We start from the raw sequence: 25,830 nt of genomic DNA on the forward strand, positions 1-25,830 counted from the left end.
AAATAAGTCTCATAATCTTATCAAAACACGTCAAATTATCCAAATTAACTCAATCAACAAAACTCACACATATATTATAAAAATATAATATAATCGCTTAAACTCGATTAAATAAACAATTAAACGAAAGTGGGCGTTACAACTCTCCCCCACTTAAAAGATTTTCGTACTCGAAAATTTACCTCAAGCAAACAATTCTGGATAAGACTCCAGCATCTTACTCTCAAGCTCCCACGTCAAGCTTTCACCAGTCGCTCCCGACCAAATGACTCTCACGAGAGGTATCTCTTTGCCTCTCAACGTCTTCACTTTACGATCATCAATCCTCACCGGTAAAGTCTCTACCGTAAGGTTGTCTCTAACTTGCACATCGTCACTCTGGATCACATGAGATGGATCCGGAACATACTTCCGAAGTTGCGACACATGGAAAACGTCGTGCAAATTCGAAAGATGCGGTGGTAAACCCACTCGATAAGCCACCGTTCCAACTCTTTCTGATATCTGATACGGACCAATAAACTTCGGGGTCAACTTCTTTGACTTCAATGCACGTCCTACACCAGTCATAGGAGTGACTCTCAAAAACACATGGTCTCCTTCCTGAAACTCAAGATCCTTTCTGCGCTTATCATGATAACTCTTTTGTCGACTCTGCGACGCTTTCATTTTCTCTTGAATCATCTTAACTTTATCAATAGTCTGCTGAACAATCTCTGGTCTTAAGACCACTCTTTCACCTGACTCAAACCAACACAACGGAGTTCTGCATCTCCGACCATACAAATCCTCAAAAGGTGCCATTCCAATACTAGAATGATAACTATTATTGTATATGAACTCGATCAACGGAAGATGACTATCCCAAGTTCCTCCTTGCTCAAGCACACAAACTCTCAACAAATCCTCTAGCGACTGAATTGTCCTCTCCGACTGACCATCTGTCTGTGGATGATAAGCCAAACTCAATCTCAACTTCGAACCCAAAGCCTCTTGCAAACTCTTCCAAAATCTAGAAGTAAATCTTGGATCTCCATCTGATACAATGCTCGAAGGAACACCATGTAACCTCACAATCTCCTTGATATAAATCTCTGCCAACTGGGCAACAGGAAAACTAATATTAATCGGTAGAAAATGAGCCGACTTCGTCAATCTATCAACAATAACCCAAATTGCATCATTCCCTCTCGGAGTATTTGGCAGACTCGTCACAAAATCCATGGATATACTATCCCATTTCCATTCTGGCACATCTAAAGATACCATCATACCAGCAGGTTTCTGATGCTCAATCTTTGACTTCTGACAAACTAAGCAGGAATACACAAACTTTGCCACATCTCGTTTCAAACCAGACCACCAGAAAATCTTCTTTTAGTCATGATACATCTTCGTAGCTCCCGGATGGATACTCAAGCTACTTCTATGACTCTCTTCAAGAATCATCTTCTTAATCTCTTCATTGTCTGGAATACAAATTCTTCCTCGGAATCTCAACACACCTTGATCATCGATTTTAAAATCAATGTCTTCAGTCTGATCTCTAGCAACCAACAAGTCCACAAACTTTACATCAACTCTCTGTGCTTCATTGATACTTTTCAGAAATTCACTATCAATCTTCAGCATACCAAGTTTCACACTTTGAGGTAACCATTCGCAAACCAAACTCATATCTCTGAACTGTTCAAGTAACTCGAACTCTCTAACCATCAAAGCGGACATATGCAATGTTTTCCTACTCAAGGCATCTGCAACAACATTAGCTTTACCTGGATGATAATTCAAACCAAAGTCATAATCCTTCAATAATTCAAGCCACCTCCTCTGCCTCATATTCAATTCCTTTTGGTCGAACAAATACTTCAAACTCTTGTGATCGCTAAACACTTCAAACCTTGAACCATACAAGTAATGTCTCCATATCTTCAATACAAAGACCACGGCCGCCAACTCTAGATCATGCGTAGGATAATTCTTCTCATGAATTCTCAACTGTCTTGAAGCATAAGCTACCACTTTACCTTCTTGCATAAGCACACCTCCTAAACCCAACTTGGACGCATCACAATACACCACAAAAGGTTCATCGGACTTCGGCAAAATCAAAACTGGAGCAGTCGTCAAACGCTTCTTCAATTCACTGAAACTTCTCTCACAATGAACATCCCACACAAAAGCTTTACCTTTACAAGTCAACTGTGTTAGCGGAAGAGCTAACTTGGAAAACCCTTCAATAAACCTTATATAGTAACCAGCTAAACCCAAGAAGCTTCTAATCTCTGTAACTGACTTAGGAGTCTCCCATTGCGATACCACTACAACTTTTGACGGATCCACTGCAATACCATCACCAGAAATAACATGGCCAAGAAAACTCACTTCTTTCAACCAGAATTCACACTTAGACAATTTGGCATCAAGTTTCTTCTCTTTCAACACTTGCAAGACAATCTTCAGATGCTCAGCATGTTCTTCTTCAGTCTTGGAGTAAATCAAAATATCATCGATGAACACAACTACCAATCGATCCGAAAATGCATGGAAGATGCGATTCATATACTCCATAAACACTCCAGGTGCATTGGTAACACCAAAAGGCATAACTTTATATTCATAGTGACCATAACGCGTTCTGAAAGCTGTCTTCTGCATATCTTCATCTTTTACTTTAATTTGGTGATAACCTGACCTCAAATCAATCTTGCTGAAAACACGTGCACCCACTAACTGATCCATTAAATCATCAATTCTCAGAAGTGGATACCTATTCTTGATAGTTACTTTGTTCAACTGTCCATAATCAATACATAACCTCATACTACCATCTTTCTTCTTTACTAGTAAAACCGGCGCTCCCCAAGGTGAAACACTTGGTCTAACAAATTTCTTCTCAAGCAAATCTTCCAACTGTTTCTTCAACTCAGATAATTCGGAAGCAGACATACGATAAGGTGCCATCGACACCGGCTTCGTTCCAGGAACAAGATCAATAGAAAACTCAACTTCCCTCTCTGGAGGCACATCAGGAATTTCATCTAGAAAAACTTCAGGAAAATCGCATACCACTCGTAGCTTATCAATCACTGCTTGATTCTCAATAGATAAAGAAGCCATTAAAGAAAACATCAAAATGCCATCACGTTCCATTTGCTTCAGCTGCTTAGCAGATAAGAACTCTGCACCACTTTCCTCTTCGGCGGAAGAGAAATACACTGACTTGCTAAAACAATTAATATGAACATGGTTGTACTCCTACCAATTCATACCCAGAATCACATCCATACCACTCAAAGGTAGACAAACTAAATCCATTTCAAAATCACGACCAAACATAGACAAAGGACAACGCAAACATACGAGAGAAGTAGTCACCGAACCCTTAGCTGGAGTTTCAACGACCATCTCTCCATTCATATCAGACAAATCAAGACCCAAAGTAGAAACACAATCGAAAGCAATAAAGCAATGAGTAGCACCAGTATCAATAATAGCAACTAAAGGAGTATTATTAATATAGCAAGTACCTCTGATCAAACGATCCTCATCCTCTGTCTGAGTACCAGTCAAAGCAAAGACCCTACCAGTAGTCGGCGCCCTCTTAGGCTGAGTACACTGTGAACTAATGTGACCCTCTTCATTGCAGTTAAAACACACAATGTCCTTACGCTTGCAATCAGCAACGATATGACCCTTCTTGCCACACCGGACACACTTCTTGATCTCTTCAGGACAAACATTGCTTTTGTGGCCTTTCCCACCACAATTGAAACACACAATCTCAGTAGCATCCTTCTTCTTAGGCCGCCTATCATCGACCATCCTCTGTTTCCCTTTATCAGCAGGGGCACTGTACGGCTTAGGACGACTCTGTTGTCCCTTGCCCTTCCTCTCGTTCACAATCTTATAGTGAGCCTTAGTATCCTCTTCATAGATCCTGCAGCTATTGACCAAATCTGGAAAAACTCTAATTTGTTGGTATCCAATCGCCCTCTTAATGTCGGGCCTCAAACCGTTCTCGAACTTGATGCATTTCGAAAACTCAGCAGTCTCAGCAGCATAATGCGGATAAAACTTCGCCAACTTAACAAACTTGGCAGCATACTCAGTCACGGACATATTTCCTTGCTTCAACTCAAGGAACTCGATCTCCTTCTTCCAGCGAACATCTTCTGGAAAGTATCTTCTCAGGAACTCTCTCCTGAACACAGCCCAAGTCAAAACAGCTCCTTCTTTCCCAAGGGTAGGTAGAAGGCTAACCCACCAGTCATCAGCTTCCTCAGCTAGCTGATGAGTACCAAATCGCACTTTCTGATCTTCAGTGCACTGCATAACACGGAAGATCCTCTCCATCTCTTTAAGCCACATCTGGGCTCCATCAGGGTCATATCTTCCTTTGAAAGTTGGAGGGTTCTTCCTCATGAAAGTCTCCAATATCCTCGTCTCAGCATTAACACCAGCATTCGCGTTAGGTTGTTGTCCCACAGCTTGGGCAACAGCTTGTAGAGCAGCAGCTAACGCAGCATCGTTCCTTCCAGCCATTTCTGATATTCTAAAAAAGTAGCAACAACAATATAAGATAGTAATATAAATATTACTAAGACTCGACACGACTCTTCTAATTGACCGGATGGACCGACCTCCTCTGATACCAATTGTAACACCCCGTTTTCCCAATATAAAAATTTCTTAAAACAATTATCAGAGTAAACAACATAAACAAACGGGATATCACATTTAACATAATCCAATATCAGTTAAATAAGAATTTAACCAAATACTTAAACAATGCAGCGGAAATTATCTCATAATCCATAAATCTTTTTGGCTCGCATGCCCCATCAAAGTATTTCAAAAGTTAAACAACCTTATAAAAATAACATAAATGTTTCACGTAATAGAATAAAGAATGCATATCAAAACCCCATCCCGTTACGTATCAGAGCGACCTAGACGACACAGTGAGGCAAGGCCAGTCACAACAGCAAACTCCACACTAAGCACGATCACCTGCAAGATACCCATACGAAGGGCAACATTTTCAAGCAGAAGGGGTGAGATTTCATAACAAAATAATGTTAATCAATGTAATTCGAATCATAAATTAACATTAACATCATAATCAATCTTAAACAACTTTGCATATTTGATAAACAATTATCACGTATTCACATATTCAATCATCATCAACAACATAGCATCTTAGACACGACAATGCTCTTAGACTCCTTATATGCATGTGGTACCAATCGTCATCATAAGTATTAATATACTTTAAACGTGTGGAGGACAAAGCTCTTAATAAATCGTGCGGAGGACAAAGCTCCTAATAATCGTGGTGAGGACTAAGCTCAATGAATGCTAATGCATGGACTCTTATCAACAAATCATCGTAATCGTCATATCAATATGCATCCAATAATTTGGAGCTAAACGTCATCTTATTCATCATATATAGACATTATGCACTTAGTTAAATAACAGCAGCAGCATAGTCAACTCACACAACAACAGGATGATATCATTATATCAATTACAATTTAATGACATCATAATATTTAATTCATATCTTACATAATGCATCATACATTAATCATGCTCAATTAATATCGACATATCTTAAACGGCTTTACAGATTGCATTAAACGTCGTCATTAGGTCTCATTACCAATTAGGGATTCACTCTTGATCAAAACGTGCGACACAGATCGCACAAACACTCAAGGCACTCCAATCTGGAAGTGCTCGCGAGGCGAGAGTTCCTACTCGCCATGGCGAGTACCAGTCAATTTCCAAACTAATGTTGTTCTAGGTTCCATCTTGTCCTACATTCATTCCTAATCATTACTAGGTATGTTTAGGCACTCAATGGCACTCAAGGTCCAACTAAAAAGTCGAAATTGAAAAATCTTACATGCTCTCTGCCTTAGCTCGCTATGGCGAGTAAGGTTGCTCGCTGTGGCGAGCTGCATTGCACAACTCGCGAGGCGAGGGAAAAGGGTTCGCGAGGCGAGCGATGAATGTTCATCACTCGCGAGGCGAGATTCATAGCTCGCCATGGCGAGCGATGAATGTCGCTACGGCCAGACCTGCTATTTTCACAAAAATTCAACGATTCTCATGCTTCTAAGCCTAATACTGATTCCAAAGTTCGTCCTAAACATTATCTAAGGTCTAGTAACACTTTCTACACCAATTTAATCAATTCCTACCGTTTGATCATCAATTCTAGGGATTTGACCTAGTTTTCGTTTTCTCCAATTCAATCCTGATTCTTGCTAACTAATTATCAGAATTATAATCGATTACCATTACTTAGTTATTAGTCTCACCCTTACCTGGTTATGAAGAAAAATCGCAGCTCTCTTTGATTCTCCCTTCTCTTAGCTTTTCTCCCTTTTTCCAAAAGTTTTCACGTACAATAGTTTTTCTAACAATTAGGTCTTCCCTATTTATATCTCTTCCTAATTACTTATCTTATCTCACTTTCTCCCCCAAAACTATCTAAAATATCAAAACAGCCCCCAACTAAATATTTTTCATATTTCTATTTTCTTATCAAATCTTATTTTATTTAACAATAAAATAAGTCTCATAATCTTATCAAAACACGTGAAATTATCCAAATTAACTCAATCATCAAAACTCACACATATATTATAAAAATATAATATAATCGCTTAAACTCGATTAAATAAACAATTAAACGAAAGTGGGCAGAATGTTTGTACGGGCAGAATGCAGGTTTTTCGCAAAAATCCCAATTTTCTCAATTTCACTCCCCAAAACAGTTTACAGAAGTGTAATAACATGTTGTATGCAATCTGAACATATTTATATCACTAATGTCATGGATTCTACACTCTTTCTATCCAAAAATCAAAGAAATCAAAATCTAAACCCAATTTCCAAACTAACCAAAAACATGTTAAACCAAAATCAGAATTATAATCTATACTATTGAAAGTAACCTCATCCTTACCTTAATTCAGACGAACAAACTCTACAGAATTTTGGTTCTCTTGGCTCTTCTCCCTTGATCTTGGTTTTTCTCCCAAAACTTGATTGTACGTAAAAACAGTTCTGACTTCTCCCTTTCCTAACTCCCAAACTTAACTCCCTTTTATTTCATTTAACTCCCTCTTAATTCTATTAATTCTAATTTAATCCCCAAACTCCAAAATAATAATAATTCTCAATTATTCTAATTAATATCAAAATAAATCATTAATAAAATATAACACACCAAAACATCAACATAAATCATTTAAAATCATATAAAAGACTCTAAATAAATCAGAAATAAATAAATAACGACTAGGGCGTTAAAACTCTCCCCAACTTAGAGAATTTCGTCCTCGAAATATTACCTTAAGCAAACAACTCGGGATAAGATTCCCGCATCTTACTCTCCAGCTCCCAAGTCAAACTTTCACCAGTTACTCCTCCCCAAACAACCTTTACTAGAGGTATATCCTTGACTCTTAACTTCTTCACCTCATGGTGTTCGATTCTCAACGGTAAGGTCTCAACTGTAAGGTTGTCTCTAACCTGCACATCATCTCTCGGAATAACATGCGAAGGATCCGCTACATACTTCCGAAGTTGCGACACATGAAACACATCATGCAAATTCGAAAGATGTGGTGGCAAACCCACTCTGTATGCCACTGTTCCAACCCTCTAAGATATCTGATACAGACCAATAAACTTCGGAGTCAACTTCTTAGACTTCAACGCACGACCTACACCTGTCATAGGAGTGACTCTCAGAAACACATGATCTCCCTCTTGAAACTCAGGGGCCTTCCTACGCTTGTCATGGTAACTCTTCTGTCGACTCTGCGACGCTTTCATCTTTTCTCTTATCATCTTGACCTTATTCGTAGTCTGATGAACCAAATCCGGTCCCAACACTACACTTTCTCCCGACTCAAACCAACACAAAGGAGTCCTGCACCTCCGACCATACAAAGCTTCGAACGGTGCCATACCAATATGAAGGTAAATCGACACATATATCAGAATAAGCAGCGGAATAAAATTTTCGATTTACTTTCCTTGGATCATTACGAATTGGAACTTGAACCAGTGATTCGATTGTTACCTTAGAACGATTGGTCTGAAAACGATCGGTGGAATCTGCGAACCGGAATCACGATCACAGCCAAGCAAATAGCAGAGCCTCTATCAAGTCCACACGAACAGTGCTCCTCCAAAACCTCGGTGCTAGCCAAGAAGACGGAAGTCAGAGAACTAGGGTTTCTGCAAAAGAACGTAACCGCAAACTGTTGCACTAGGGTTCTATTTATAGAACTCCTTATGTGCTTTGCAAGTCAAACTCGTTTTTGACTTCATTAAGCCCAATACGAGTTTAGTAAACTTTGCTAAATCATTAGCATTATTTACTAAGCGCACCCTTTATATAAGTCGTACTTATACATATCTCTTTTGACTGTTCTTTGTGTGTGTCCCTTTAGGTTCTAGTCACGTTGGCAATAATATTAAATCTAATATTTAATATTATAAACAATGAGCGGTATCTAGCAACACATCATTGCTACCCAAGTGACAAGAATGTCAAGTGATCTGACGAAACCTTTCATGATAATACATATGTGTATAATTACTCCTTTGTCTCAATATCTTCATTGATCCCAAGGCATAGATAGTGTCACCCTTGTATAGATCAATGTTCATTTATCTTGATTCCGAAATATACTATTTAACGAATAAGTCCAATATCTTATATTGACTTAGTTCGGCATGGCCATGCATATTTATAGTCATATTTCATCAAGAGGCCTAAAGATATATCTCCTGTTTATGAGGAGGGACAAATCCCATCTAGGACACTCATGACCCTCAGCATGATTCATCAAGTGCCCATCAACCAACGTTATTGTTATCCTTTTACAGACAACGTTAGAATGGCAACAAAGCACTTGAGTCCACATCTAGAGATCATAGTGGTTTCAGGTCTAAGAGCGATATACATTATTATCATTGTGAGAATATCTTATGACAATTTCATAACTTACTATGTAGTATTCTCACAGTGGGTCAATCCAATATAAATATTACTCCTAATATTTATATCTATGTATAGACTTGATATCTCATATCTATGACCCATGAGATGCGGTCATCAGTCTACATACATAATAGTCTCGACGCTTTATTATTATCCTTTATTCATATTAAAGCTTTGACTACGGATACATTTAAGAATAGCGTTCTATAAGATAATGTAATCTCATGATTAAGTCACACTTAATATATTATTACACGAACTATCTATTCTAAGGACTTTATTAACATTATCTAAATATAATAAAGAGTGTCATATATTATTCAATAATAAAAGTCATGATACATAAGATAGGTTTAACATAAACTATTGGCCTCTAGGGCTTACACCAACACAATACTCGAATGGTAACTGTTGTTGTACGTGAACGCTATCAACGGTAGATGACTATTGTAACACCCCGTTTTCCCAACATAAAAATTTCATAAAAATAATCAGAGTATTCACATAAACGGAATGTCACATTCTTTTCTTAAAATCATAAACTGAATAAATAACTATTTATCCTTTAAAATTCAATAACAAAATCTTTAATACTTCGCAGCGGAATTTATTCAACAACTAAACAGTCTTTGGCACGAAGGTCTCTTCATAAATGTCTCATAAAAATCCAATCTAAAAACATGGTCATAAATTTTCAAAAGCAATATGTAAGGAATAGAAAAGCAATAACAAAGTTCTCATCCCGTTACGTATCAGAGCACCTAAGACACACGAGAGAGTAACTTCACACGACATCAACTATTCTTGGTTACCTGCAAGTTACTCATACGAAGAGCAACATTTCCAAGCAGAATGGGTAAGATTTCACAAAACAATAATATTAAGCATATAATTCATTAATTATATTTAACAACATAAATAACTTCCTCTATTAGTAATAATAATCCTTCATGTAATAATTCTTAATAACTCAACCAACTTCTAATTATCTACTTCATATTCATCACATTATAAACATCATCATATAACACATAATAACCAAATCATAACCAACATAGATCATCACATCATAATCATAGTTCATATACAACATAACAACATCTTAATCATATTTCATATACAACATAACAACATCTTAATCCTAATTCATATACAACATAATAATAATCATATACAACACAACATAATCAGCACTTAATAATATACATCACAACATAAACATCATCTTATAATAATATAACAACAACATGTTCATCATTTTATAATAATATAACAACAACATGTTTATCATTTTATCATAATATAACAACAACATCATATTCATCATCTTATAAAAATATAAACAACACATAATAACATCATAATCAACATCACAAACAACATCATATAACAACATCACAAACAATATCATAAACAACATAGCAATCGTCCTAAGCAACTTGACAACGTCATGAACATCGTATAATCTTCATAGGTACTTCTTTAACAACACATGGGTAGAATACAACTCAGCAACTCATAGATGATAATTCGTTAACAACTTAGCAACACATGGATGATAATTCATCAACAACGACTTTGACTCGACAAATGTGACTCCAACTCGACTATGCAACTTAGACCTCTTATATGCATGTGGTACCAATTCAGGGCATGAGCCCCCAACGTTATTGAGTATTAATATACTTCCAGGGCATAAGCCCCCATCGCTAATTTGAGCTAAAGCTCCATCGTGGTGAGTACAAAGCTTCAGGGCATGAGCCCCCAACAAATGTATGCTAATGCATGGACTTGACTTCTTAAACAACTTAATTCGACAACCTCTTATATTAGTCCAATAATTTGGAACATCATCATCTTCAACAACTTAGACAACATCAACAACTTAAGACTCCAATACTTTCGAATACTTTGGAACGACAACTTACAACTTTACAACTTAGACCAACACCTGCAACTTGATCAACTTTGGAATATCACATCATAATCAACAACAACACATCTTAAACAGCTTCACAGATTATAATTAGCCTCTTCATTAAGTCTTAATACTACCCAAAGGTTCAACTCTCAACAACTCGTGCAACAAAGGTCACAAAGTCTCACAAGGCACTCTGTTTCCGGGTCACTCGCGAGACGAGAGCCTCTGCTCGCCATGGCGAGTTCAGGTCAGAATCCCACAAGTTTCATTCCAGGTTCAATCTCATCCTACATTCTTTCCTAATCATTACTAGTCATGTTCAGGCACTCAAAGTCATCTAAGGTTCAACTCAAAAGTCAAAAATACAGAATTCAACATGCTCTCTGGTCATGCTCGCTATGGCGAGTAAGGTGGTTCGCTGTGGCGAGCTACGACTTATAACTCGCGAGGCGAAGGGAAATGGCTCGCGTGGCGAGCGATGAACTTCATCCCTCGCGAGGCAAGGATCATCGTTCGCAAGGGCGAGCGATGAATATAGGGTCGGGCAGAATGCAGTTCTTCACGAAAATCCAACATCTCACATGGTTTTAAGCCTAATTTCAATTCCAGAATTCATCCTATTCATACTCTAATGTCAAAGGACAGTTTCTACATCTTTTTAACAAGTTTCCACCGTTTAATCATCAATTCTATCAATTTGACCTAATTTCCGATTCCTCTTAAACTCATCCTGATTCATCTTAAATGTAACCGTTGATTCACATACTTAATAGAATTGCAAAGTTAGTCTCACCCTTACTTTAATAATCAAAATCGCAGCTTCCTAGGTCTTCTCCCTCTTCTCTTGGCTTTTTCTCCCTTTTCTCCAAAACTGATCGTACGTACGTTATGTTTTTTCTAAAGTAGGTCTCTCCTATTTATAAAAATCCTTAACCTACTTATTTTTCTCTTATATCCAAATCTCCCCAAAATCTCAATATTCTAATATATATATATAATATTTCTATAATGAATAACAAATATATCTCTATAACGTATATATATATATATATATATATATATATATATATATATTTATATATATTTTCTACACTAAATAATATTTGTTTCTACAACAAATTATATATATTCCTATAACAGATCATATATATTTCTACAACAAATCATATATATTTCTATAACAAATAACATATATTTCTACAACAAATCATATATATATTATACTAATAAATATCAACATATAAGTATATTCTAAACTCATTAAAATAATCAAATAATTAAAGAGGGCGTTACAACTATTCCAAGCTCCACCTTGCTCAAGTACACACACTCTCAGTAAATCCTCTAACGATTGAATCGTTCTCTCCGACTGACCATCTGTTTGCGGATGATAAGCCGAACTCAACCTCAACTTAGAACCCGAGGAATCTTGCAAACTCTTCCAAAACCTTGAAGTAAACCTCGAATCTCTATCCGACACGATGCTCGATGGAACCCCATGCAACTTCACAATATTATGAATATAAATCTCCGCCAACTGAGCTATCGGAAAACTAATATTGATCGGAATAAAATGTGCCGACTTCGTCAACCTATCGACAACAACCCAAATGGCATCATGCCCTCTCGGAGTATTCGGTAAACTCGTCACAAAATCCATGGAGATGTTGTCCCACTTCCACTATGGCACATCTAACGGTGTCAACAACCCTGCAGGCTTCTGATGCTCAACCTTAGACTTCTGACAAGTCAAACATGCATAAACAAACTGAGCAACATCACGTTTCAACCCAGACCACCAAAACAGTTTCTTCAAGTCATGATACATCTTTGTAGCTCCTGGATGAATACTTAAGCTACTTCTGTGTATTTCTTCCAAAATCGACTTTTTCAACTCATCACTATCAGGAATGCAAATTCTTCCTCTGAACCTCAACACACCCTGATCATCAACCTTGAAGTCACCATCTTCAGTTTCATTACTAGTAACCATTAAATCCACACACTTGACATCAACTTTTTGTGCTTCTCTGATACTGTTCAAGAAATCACTATTAATCTTCAGCATACCCAACTGTACACTCTGAGGTGACAACTCACAAACAAGACTCAAGTCTCTAAACTGCTCTAGCAACTCAAACTCCTTTACCATCATAGCAGACATGTGCAACGTCTTCCTTCTCAAAGCATCTGCAACCACATTAGCTTTACCCGGATGGTAATTCAAACCAAAATCATAATCCTTCAACAACTCAAGCCATCTTCTCTGCCTCATATTCAATTCTTTTTTATCAAACAAATATTTCAAACTTTTATGATCACTAAACACTTCAAATTTGGAACCGTACAAATAATGTCTCCAAATTTTCAAAACAAAAACCACCGCAGCCAACTCCAAATCATGTGTAGGATAATTCCTTTCATGAATCCTCAACTTCCTAGAAGCATAAGCTGCCACTTTGCCATCTTGCATCAAAACACCACCTAAGCCCAACTTGGACGCATCACAATAAACAATAAAAGGTTCATCTGGCTTCGGTAAAATTAAAATTGGAGCAGTAGTCAACCTTCGGTTCAATTCATTGAAACTATTCTCACACTGAGCATCCCACACAAAAGATTTACCCTTACAGGTCAACTGAGTCAATGGAAGTGCTAACTTCGAAAATCCTTCTATGAACCTGCGGTAATAACCAGCCAAACCCAAGAAACTTCTAAACTCAATAACTGACTTCGGAGTCTCCCATTGTGATACTGCATCAACTTTAGATGGATCAACTGCAATACCACTACCAGAAATAATATGGCCAAGAAAACTTACTTCACTTAACCAGAATTCACATTTGGACAATTTGGCATACAACTTCTTTTCTTTCAACACTTGCAATACAATCTTCAGATGCTCTGCATGCTCTTCTTCAGTCTTAGAATAAATTAAGATGTCATCAATAAACACAACCACAAATTTATCCAGATAGGCATCGAAAATTCTATTCATATACTCCATTAATACACCAGGCGCATTAGTAACACCGAAAGGCATCACCTTATATTCATAATGACCATATCGTGTCCTAAAGGCCGTCTTCTGCATATCCTCATCCTTCACCTTAATCTGATGGTAACCTGACCTCAAATCAATTTTGCTGAACACACGAGCACCCACTAACTGATCCATTAAATCGTCAATTCTCGGAAGTGGATACCTATTCTTTATCGTCACTTTATTTAGCTGACGGTAATCTATACACAACCTCATGCTACCATCCTTCTTCTTAACCGACAATACCGGTGCTCCCCACGGTGAAACACTCGGTCTTACAAATTTCTTATCAAGTAAATCCTCGAACTGTTTCTTCAATTCAGCTAACTCGGACGCCGACATACGGTAAGGTGCCATCGACACCGGCTTCGTTCCGGGAACAAGGTCAATTGAAAATTCAACCTCCCTCTCTGGTGGCACATCTGGAATCTCATCAGGAAAAACTTCTGGAAATTCACTCACAACCGGTAATCTATCAATCACAGCTTGATTCTCCAATGACAAGTATGCCATCAAAGAAAACATTAAAATCCCATCACGTTCTAACTGCTTCAACTGTTTAGTAGTCAAGAACTCAGCTTCACTCTCTTCCTCAGCAGAAGAAAAATGTACCGTCTTACTAAAGCAATTAATATGAACACGGTTATACTCTAACCAGTTCATCCCAAAAATTACATCCATACCCGTCAACGGCAAACAAACAAGATCAACCTCAAAGTATCTACCAAACATAGACAACGGACAACTCAAACAAACAAGAGAAGTAGTTACTGAACCCTTAGCTGGAGTTTCAACAACCATTTCTCCATTCATATCAGACATAACCAGACCCAACTTATATGCACAATCAACAGCAATGAAACAATGAGTAGCGCCAGTATCTATAATAGCAATTAAAGGAGTACTATTAAAGAAACAAGTACCTCTGATAAGTCGGTCCTCATTCACAGTTTGCGTACCAGTCAACGCAAATACCTTGCCACCTGTCCGAACCTTCTTAGGCTGCGTACACTGTGAACTAATATGTCCTTCTTCATTACAGTTGTAGCAAACAATATCCCCACACTTGCAATCAGCCAATGTGTGTCCTTTCTGTCCACATCTGAAACACTTCTTCTCATCTCGGTCACATACATTACTCATCTCGGTCACATACATTCTTCAGTAGGAGCATCTCTCCTCTAAGGCCTCCTCTCATCATTCAGCCTCTGTTTATCTTTGTCAGCAGGAGCACTATACGATTTCGGACGACTCTGCTGTCTATAACACCCCAATATTTTTATACCTTTTATATGTCTTTTAATATTCTCTTTTATTTGTCAACTTATTTCATATGGTATAGAATTTAAGAAAAGTATATCATTCTCCTTTTATTTATTTTTCCATACATTCTCCTTTTGGTTCTTAAAATAATTGACCAATGTCTTAGCTAGTTTTAATCCCACGTAATATTTTTATTGATTTTTTTCAAAACATCATATAACTAATTGTTATTATCATCTTTACTATTAGTAAATTCCCTTTAATTTTGATTCAATCTCCCAACACTATATGTATTTGACCTTCATCATTTCTTTACAAATTGTTAATTACCTATTAATGATATTTAGGATATGTTTAAATGATTACATCTTTCCCTCTATGCCATGCCGCCTAGCTAGTCAACGAAAGAGGTTTTAACCAACTTTTCCTCTAATTATTGTACGTTCCTTTAGGTCGGGTTTCCATCACTTATGATCAATAGGCATTAGTCCCATCCTACTGGATGTATTTGCGACTTTCTCTCTGTTTAGTCCTTTCGTCAAAGGATCAGCTAAGTTTTCATTTGTTCGTACGAAATCTACTCTCACCGTTCCGTTCGAAAGATATTCTCTTATCGTGCTGTGTTTTCGTCTTATCTGTCGTCTCTTACCATTGTAATAACGATTCTCAATCTTTGCGATAGCCGCGGTACTATCACAATGAATTAACACAGCTGGTAACGGTCTCTCCCATAAAGGGATTTCAGATAGCAAGCATCTTAGCCAACTTGCTTCTTCACTAGCAGCAGCTAGAGCTATCATCTCAGATTCCATTGTGGACTGAGCCAGAATGGTCTGTTTCTTGGATTTCCAGGAAACAGCTCCTCCAACAATGCTAAATATATAGCCACTGGTCGCTTTGGAATCATCTGATAAGGTGTTCCAATCTGCGTCACTGTATCCTTCAAGCACTGCAGGATATCTCTGATAATGCAGTCCTAGAGTCATGGTCTTCTTCAAATATCTCATGACTCTTTCAATAGCTTGCCAATGCTCCATGCTTGGCCTGCTCGTAAACTTGCATAGTAGTCCCACGGCGTAGCCGATGTCGGGTCTAGTACAATCAGTGGCATATCTGAGACTGCCAATGATGCTCGCATATTCAGTTTGTCTAACACTATCTCCAGTGTTCTTAAATAGCTTCACACTTAGGTCACAAGGTGTGCTCGCAGGTTTACAATCGAAGTAATTATATTTCCTTAAGATCTTCTCAACGTAGTGAGATTGATTCAAGGAAATTCCATTATCAGTTCTAGTAATCTTGATTCCAAGAATGACATCTGCTTCTCCTAGGTCTTTCATATCAAAGTTGTGGCACAACAATGATTTCACATCTTTAATGACATTGAGGTTTGAACCAGATATGAGTAAGTCGTCTACGTATAGACATATGATCGTACAAGTGTTATTTTCGTACTTGTAATAAATACACTTGTCGCTTTCATTCACCTTAAACTCATTCTCAATCATAAGATTGTCGAATTTCTCATGCCATTGTTTCGGTGCTTGTTTTAGACCATACAAAGATTTGTCTAACTTACAAACTTTGTTCTCTTGTCCATGGATTACGAAACCTTCAGGTTGGTCCATGTAGATTTCTTCTTCTAATTCACCGTTTAAAAAAGCAGTTTTTACATCCATTTGGTGTACTATCAAATTGTGGACAGCCGCCAATGAGATTAGTACCCTAATGGAAGTGATTCTAGTTACAGGTGAATATGTGTCAAAGAAATCTACATTTTCTCTTTGTCTAAAACCTTTGGCTACAAGGCGTGCCTTGTATTTGTCGATTGACCCATCAGGTTTTAGTTTCTTTTTCAAAATCCACTTACAACCTATAGTCTTGCATCCAGGAGGCAAGTCAGTTAGGTGCCAAGTTTCGTTGGACATTAGAGAATCCATTTCATCATTTATAGCTTCTTGCCATAAATCAGCGTCAATTGAAGACAGAGCTTCCTTGATGCTTGATGGATCCTCTTATATTGTATATGCCACATATTCAGGGCCATATTCTTTAGCAATTCTTGCTCTCTTACCTCTACGAGGTTCTATAACATCTCTTTCGATGTTTTCATTGCTTGTTATGATTTCAGAAGGTTGATCAAGAACTGAATTATCGGTGCCCCCACTATTACCCCCACTGTCTCCTGACTTAAAGGGAAATTTATTTTCATAGAAGTCAACATCATTTGATTCTATGATCGTTTTAGATTTCAGGTCGTAAAACCTATAGGCTTTACTATTTAAGGCATACCCAATGAATACACATTCATAGGCTCTACTTGCTAGTTTGACTCTTTTGGGGTCTGGTTTTCTTACATAGGCTAGACAGCCCCATGTTCTAAAATAAGACAAGTTTGGTTGTCTTTTCTTCAAAATTTCATATGGAGAAATTTTGTTCTTTGTTTTGGGTACTCTGTTTAGCACATAGCAAACAGTCAATAAAATTTCTCCCCACCAATGAGGCGCTGCTCCGGAATTAAGCATTGTTGCAACTACTAATTCGGTAAACGTTCTATTTTTTCTTTTCCGCTTTACCGTTCATTTCAGGAGAATAAGGAGCAGTTGATTCATGAATAATTCCGAGTTCTTTATAATACTCATTGAATGTATGTGATCCATATTCAGTACCTCTGTCACTTCTAAAACGCTTGATTCTAATATTGAATTGATTTTCAATTTCTTTTACATACTGTTTAAACATATCAAGCACTTCATTTTTATTTCTCATTAAATACACATGTGTGTAATCCGAGCAGTCATCTATAAAAGTAATGAAATATCTTTTTCCATTTCTAGTCAAGTTTCCATCTAATTCGCATAAATCAGAATGAATTAATTCAAAAGTTTCAGTTATTCTGGTTACTAATTTATGTGATTCTTTATTTATTTTTGCTTGACTACAAAATTGACATTTTTCAAAATCGTTTAAAGATATTTTAGGAATTAATCCTAAATCGCTCATATTTGAAATAATTCTTTTGTTAACGTGATAGAGTCTAGAATGCCAAATATTAAAATCACACAACATATACGCAGAAGAAGAAATTTTATTCATATCAATGTTCAACTTAAACATGCCATCAGTGGCGTACCCTTTCCCAACAAAAATACCATTCTTAGTGATGGTGTACAAATCAGCCCCTATGCTTTGAGTAAACCCAGCCTTATTCAAAAGAAAACCTGAAACTAAATTCTTCCTATTCTTAGGAGTGTGCAGCACATCCTTCAGTATCAGTGTCTTTCCAGAGGTGAACTTCAGCTCTATATCTCCGATTCCAACAACATCAGTGGAGTGGGAGTCTCCCAACAACACCTTCTGATCATCACAAGCAGTATATGTTTTGAACATATCTCTATCATAGCAGACATGGCGAGAAGCACCAGTGTCCACCCACCAGCCATCATAACCTGCAATCATATTGATCTTAGTAATCATAGCCACATAGGGCTCATCAGGTGCAGCAGCAGTAGCCATGTGAGCCTGTGCTGGTCGGTTGGTTCTGTTTCTGCACTTGCGTGCCATATGACCTTCTTGCCCACAATTGTAACAGTTGAAAGGTGGAGCAGCATCATTCTTTGGTGGCTGTTGAATCTGGGGTCTTGGATTGTTCCCAGTCTTATTCCTGTTGGAATTCTTATTCATAGGGCGGTTCTGATTCTTAAATGGTTTGCCAGCAGGCTTCAGAACAGCACCTACAAATTTCTTTTTAGTGTTGTTGTTAGAAACAGCAAACACCTATTCATTTTGATCCTGCTTTCTCGCTTCTTCTTCAATACGAAGGCGAGTGATCAGACTTTCAAGAGAGAACTCCTTAGTTTTGTGTCTAAGAAGACTCTTGAAGTCCTTCCAGGCAGGAGGCAGCTTATCAATAATCACAGCTATTTGGAACTGTTCGGGAAGTGCCATCCCTTCACCTATGATCTCGTGAGCAATTTGTTGCAGCTCATGTGATTGTGCCTCAACGGACTTATCATCACTCATTTTGAAATTCAGATAGCGGCTTACAGCGTATTTCTTAACACCAGCCTCTTCAGTATCATACTTCTTCTGAAGTGCTTCCCATAGTTGTTTAGCAGTATCATAGAGTCTATAATAATCATACAAAGGGTCTGTGAGTCTAGTAAGAATATAATTCTTACAGAGGTAGTCATTTTCCTTCCATAGAGCAATGGCTAGCTGTTTATCTGGGTCAGCTTTCTCAGGTTCAGCTTTCTCAGCAGCAGTAGGTTCTGCTGCCTTACCGTTATTATTCGCTCCAGCAGGAGTCGAACTCGTAGGTGCTACAGGCATAGCTTCCTTCAAAACGTAGGCAACCTTTTTAGTGGTCAAGAAGAACAGCATCTTTTGCTGCCAACGTTTGAAGTGGCTACCAAACCGCACCTTCTGAACCTCACTGCATTGCATGACTCTGAAAATCCTCTCAACCTCTTTGAGCCACTTCTGAGCTCCATCATGGTCATACCTCCCTTTGAATGTTGGTGGATGGTTTCTCAGAAAGGTCTCCAACATCCTCACACCATCATTACCAGCACCAGCATTCGGTTGTTGTCATACAGCTTGAGCAACAGCCTCAAGTGCAGCAGCAATAACAGCATCATTTCTCCCAGCCATCTCAAAATTCTACATAAGAAACAACATTCAGAACAACAAAAGACAACTTAAAGTTGACACTATCCTATGTGGCTCAACATGACTCTACTACTTGGCCGGACGGACCAACCTGCTCTGATACCAATTGTAACACCCCGTTATCCCAACAATTAAATATTAAATAAAATAATCAAAGTTCAACAACAACGGGCATGTCACACTTCTTTTCAAAATTTCTAAATAGAATAAAATACTATTTATTAAAAATCAACTTTAAATAGTTTCACCAAAACTTTGCAGCGAAATATTTTTCAATAAATAACATCAACATCAACAATGAATTCTCCAATAATAAATTCTGGCACAAAGGCCTCAACATAATTAATCATCAACATTTGTTTCAAAACAAGCAACAACAAAAGGCTCCAACAGCATGTTTCAAAATTGATACATAAGGAATGAAAATAAACAACTAATTCTCATCCCGTTACGTATCAGAGCCCTAGACACTTGAGCCACCACATCTACTACTCTGGATCACCTGCAAGTTACCCATAGGAAGGGCAACATTTCCAAGCAGAAGGGGTGAGATTCACAAACAACAATAATAGATATAAAATTCATCAATTAAATCTAACTCCCTAAAATAACAATAATTCTTCAATATACATATATATTTCATAATCAACAACATCATCAACATATGGCAATTTCAACCAACATCAATGACTCATGCAATGACATGACGACCCCAATATGACTCAACAACAAAATGCGACAATGCACATGCATGTGGTACCATTTTACGCGTTTGAATGACAAGGCATTCCAGGGCATGAGCCCTCACCGAATTTGAATGGTTAGAGCATTCATAGGGCATAAGCCCTCACCAATTTGAACGACAAGGCGTTCCAGGGCATGAGCCCTCACCGCTTTGAACGACAAGGCGTTCCAGGGCATGAGCCCTCACCACTTTATGTTTATGCAATAGACTCAAAATTTGTGTATATCAACATACAACTCAACAATGCATAAAACGACATCTGCTACCCAACGATGCATATATATATGAATATGACCTACACCCCAACAATTCAACAACATGTATGATTTATTTAGATATAAGTATACATCACAGTCATCAACAATTCATCATAATTAATTCAATAGCTCCATAAAATAACACAATATAATTAATTTAATCATGTTCCTACATCAAGTTCATTCATTTCTATTCAAAACATAGCAAACAGCTTAAGGTACTAGGCATCGCCTCGCGAGTGTAACACCCCGTTTTCCCAATATAAAACTTCATTTTTAAGCTCCATATTCATCTTTTTAATCTAAAAATTGTCCCAGTCCTCTCTAAAAACATTCAGGCACTCAAAACTAACCAACTTATACCTTATAACAACAATCTGAAAATCATGATCTGTCACTCACTTACTCGCCATGGCGAGTGGTTCTGCTCGTGGGGTGAGCCATGAAGTTGTTCACTCGCGAGGCGAGACAGGCTACTCGCGGGGCGAGCGATGAATGTCTGTATGGGCAGAATGCAGGTTTTTTCCAAGAATCCCAATTTTCTCAATTTCACTCCCCAAAACAGTTTACAGAAGTGTAATAAAATGTTGTATGCAATCTAAACATATTTCTATCACTAATGTCATGGATTCTACACTCTTTCCATCCAAAAATCAAAGAAATCAAAATCTAAACCCAATTCCCAAACTAACCAAAAACATGTTAAACCAAAATAAGAATTATAATCTATACAATTGAAAGTAAATCTCACCCTTACCTTAATTCAGACGAACAAACTCTACAGAATTCTGGTTCTCTTGGCTCTTCTCCCTTGTTCTTGGTTTTTCTCCCAAAACTTGATTGTACGTAAAAACAGTGAGTAGACTTCTTATGTCTACGATGACCATGAGTGAGTAGACTTCTTATGTCTTTGGATTGTTGGATAAGTCTAATGACATAATCCTAATCAAGTCAAGCCTTAAACCTTAATATTATGTAACCCTAGTTTCTCTTCTAAATTCATCGTTTTTAACATGGATTAAATATTATCTAACTGTGGAAACGAAAGTGGAGAGTTTGATAATCGTTAATCCATCATTCTAAATGTTAATTCATAAAACGAAAGTGGAGCTTTAATATTCGATCAAGTGAATTTAGACAAGGATTGGGAAACATGAAAATAGTCTAGTGAACCTTGAGACTTATAGAGTTTCGAACTTCAAGGATTCTAATAGTAATCAACCATGAAAATAGGCGTGCTTGCTAGAGGAACACATTCACTGAGACCGATAGGAGATGTGATACGCTTAAGAGAAACTCGTCTTTATAAACTAGGTCTAAAATAAGGTTTAGGTTTAATGGCTTGGCTTGTGAATGATTTGTCGCATATGACAGACCAACGATCCCAAGGCTCTCTTTTATTATTATTTTCGCTTTCAACCAATTGAAAACAACAATCTTATATTCTTAATTCTCTTCTAATCACCAACTAAAGTTAATTGAATTAAACAACTCCCTGTCGGAACGATACTCTTTTCATTACTACTTCGGTAAGACCGTGCACTTGCGGTTTTATCCCATCACCAGCCTTGTGGCTCTATTGGAGTTGTTCTCAGAGACTCTCTCTCTCTCTACTTTTCTTGGGGCCATATCCAGCAACATAGGCTATGCTACACCTTTAGAAGCCGAGTTTAGTGCTTGTATGCTAGCTATTGAGAAGGCCAAGGCGCTTCATCTATCTCGTATTTGTCTGGAAACTGATTCATTAAGTCTGGTCAAGGCCTACAATAATGATATGGGCATACCTTGGCAGATGAGGGCCGTATGGATAAACTGTAGGAAATTTTGTGACAGCATTTCAGATACTTGTGTGCATGTTCATAGAGACGGCAATATGGTAGCAGATGTATTAGCTAAAAACGAACAGGGCCTCTCTTGGCATTCCACTTAATGATGGCCTTTGTAATGCCCTATTTCTATTAAAGCGATAAAAAACGCGAATAATATAATATTCAAGAAATAGACGTCACGTCATGAACAAAATCCAAAACAACATGCATGTATAAAAATTCTCAACAGTTGCAGCAAATATAAATCATACACCTCAAAAGTATACATGACATGAGATCGAATACATCATCATAAAATTCTCCAAAACATAAATAAATCCAGGATAGACAATCCATAATAGATCATAAGACAACATCCTAGGTCAGAGCCTATCCTACGACTCTACGGAACCGATAACAAAGATAGCTCCCGCTATCCAAGCAGTCACTGAGCAAATCATCAAAGCAACTAATCATGCACTTCGTCTACCCATCCATACAGACAGGTAGGCGGTAAAATCCACTGGGGGGTAAGCTTTACATCAATCATAATCAATAAAATAAATTTAAACATAAATGAATCATTCCAAGTAAATAATTAACATGAATATTTAATCTCAATAATAATTCATAATGATAAATTCAAGTATCACAACCAATCACTCACAATCACAAGTATATCAATTATTTTCACAATTAGGACTCATGCCACAATATGATATGCCCCTATACACGACACATAAATGCATGCGGTACCGTCGTCAACAACGTCTAGCCCGTCACCCCATGATGCCAACAAAACATCATAATCACCTCAATTGGATATAAAATCTGTCACCATCAGTCATGAATGCATGAACATATGACTCAACAACAATGCATATGTTCACACAAACCATTCACCACATTAGATATAAAATCTGTCACCATCAGTCATGTATGTATAAACATATATCTCAACAACAATACATATGTTCACACAAACAATTCACCACAATCTCACCAAACATTTAGCATATATGCATTCACCACCATCATTCAATATCAATACATGAATTTCCACATTTCAAGTAAAGATGAAATACAATAATCTTATGATGAACATCATATCCAACACATAAAAAGTCACTCACATAACTTCATTTAATCATTCAAAGCTATTCACCAAAGATTTACAAGTTAAACGGCTTTAAAGAATCATTATCGACAAAGTCTGTATCAAGTGGCAAAACGGCCAACTTTGATAATTTTCAAAGCAAGGTAACTTAATCAAGTTTTAAAACCGACAACTCCATCTTAATCAATCATGTAGTCATGAGATTAAGCCACTTACAAAGTATTAAACATTAGTTCAAAGATTAGCTTAAGTTCGTGTGAGAAAACCCAAAGTTCACATTTCCACATTCCCACCCGAAAAAGGAAGTTTGACATGATTGAGAAATTAAACCACTATACAAGCCTTGCCTAAGTCCACATGGATTGTAGACTCAACGTGTAATCCATTTCAGTTCACAAAAGTCCATTTCCGGCAAAATTCGAAAATTACCAAAAGTTCAAGTTTCAACCAAAATAGAAAATCCCAAATTCGAATGAGTAAATCATGTTCCAGTAGGTTTAGGAGTACAAACAGAGATTAAACAAGATGAAAGAAGTATTTTACAAAGTTTGGATTGACTTCCTAAAGCCCGGAACGTAAATCAAAGGTTGTTGAAACTGGGCATGTTCGCTTAAGCAACCACCTAGTTCGCTTAAGGAACAAGTTCCAATAGCTTACAGAAAAGTTCGCTTATGGTTCACTTACCGGTTCGCTTAAGCGATCGAGTTCCAGAACCTACTGTGATTGTTCGCTTACAGCTTCGCTTAGCGTTCGCTTAAGGGAACAGTCATCAGTTTTGCAGAAAAATTACGGGTTTCAACCCTTTTTCACCCAAAAATCCCAATTTTGATCTCCCAAGGTTCAAATATGTTTCCAAAGTTTGTTTACAGGTCAAGACACTTAAAATGACTCTCAAGAACACATCAAACATTACAACAAATGCCATTTAAACACAATTCACCAAATCAACCCATTTCGACAACAACAACTCATTTCTCATCATCAATTCATGATTTATACATACCCAAGCTGTGAATCATCAACAACAATATCTCTTAACAACAACAACATCAATTAAACATGAATCTCATCACAATTCAACAACAACATAGCCCAATTCAACATTTAGAGCACAATTCACAATATACCATTTTCACATACTATGAACATGCAATTTCACCAACAACAATTCAATTATCACCAATTTCATATACTCAAACATAACATCATAGCAAGAGCACGAATTTCAACAACTATGAGAAAAATAATCACTTATTCAATTAAGCACTTAAGCATGCAATTAATGAAAATTACAACTAATTGACTATGATTGAAATCTAACCCCCTTACCTCAATTAGCAAATAATCCTAGCCAAAGCTTCAATTTATCTTCTAGGATCTCTATCACCTCTTGAGTCTTCAAGCTTTTCTCCCTTCTAACCCTTTTCTCTTCTCTTGAACTTTCTCTCTCTAACTCTCTCAAAATTCTTGTGAAATGAAATGAAGACCTATTTTCTCTAAAGTCTAGAACTTATATAGGCTCTACTCAAATGAGCTTAACCCTAATGACTTACTGGGCTTAACCCACTCATTCACAATTCTAAAATGTTTCTACTCACCTAACGGTAAAATACTAACAACGATCACTTACCGACTCACAACTAATTACCACACTAGTAACTTAGTAAAATAATGGTTCTCACTTGAAACACTAAAAATATATTCTCAAGTTTCGGCATGTGTTAATTTGAGCATTTATTTTTGAACATTGTTGACCTAATTGCCTGTCTTATTTTAACTCTAGCTACTGGATCTAGATTTGTTTTTCTATATATTTATTTCATTAATTTGGCATGTACATCATATACTATAAGTTTAATATTTATTTCAACCTCTAATTTTTAAGGCAAAGCTGTTGGTGTGCGCACGCAACAGTTGACATGCATATAGTATATGCATTCTAAGAAACGTGTGATAATTTGATTATCT

The 25,830-nt window shown here is 37.2% G+C and overlaps 1 protein-coding gene across 1 annotated transcript; it reads right to left on the reverse strand.

Annotated features, from left to right (window-relative positions):
• Positions 1-195: 195 nt before the first annotated feature.
• On the reverse strand, positions 196-15,144 carry LOC120577044 (uncharacterized; the record flags this gene model as incomplete). Its single annotated transcript, XM_039827947.1, has 2 exons — positions 14,977-15,144; positions 196-600 (listed from the first exon to the last, which is right to left on the reverse strand). Coding segments are annotated over exons 1-2 (573 nt in total), but the record flags the coding sequence as incomplete, so codon positions are not given.
• Positions 15,145-25,830: the final 10,686 nt, after the last annotated feature.

This window comes from Medicago truncatula, chromosome 7 (genome assembly GCF_003473485.1).
Source record: "Medicago truncatula cultivar Jemalong A17 chromosome 7, MtrunA17r5.0-ANR, whole genome shotgun sequence".
Taxonomy (NCBI): domain Eukaryota; kingdom Viridiplantae; phylum Streptophyta; class Magnoliopsida; order Fabales; family Fabaceae; genus Medicago; species Medicago truncatula.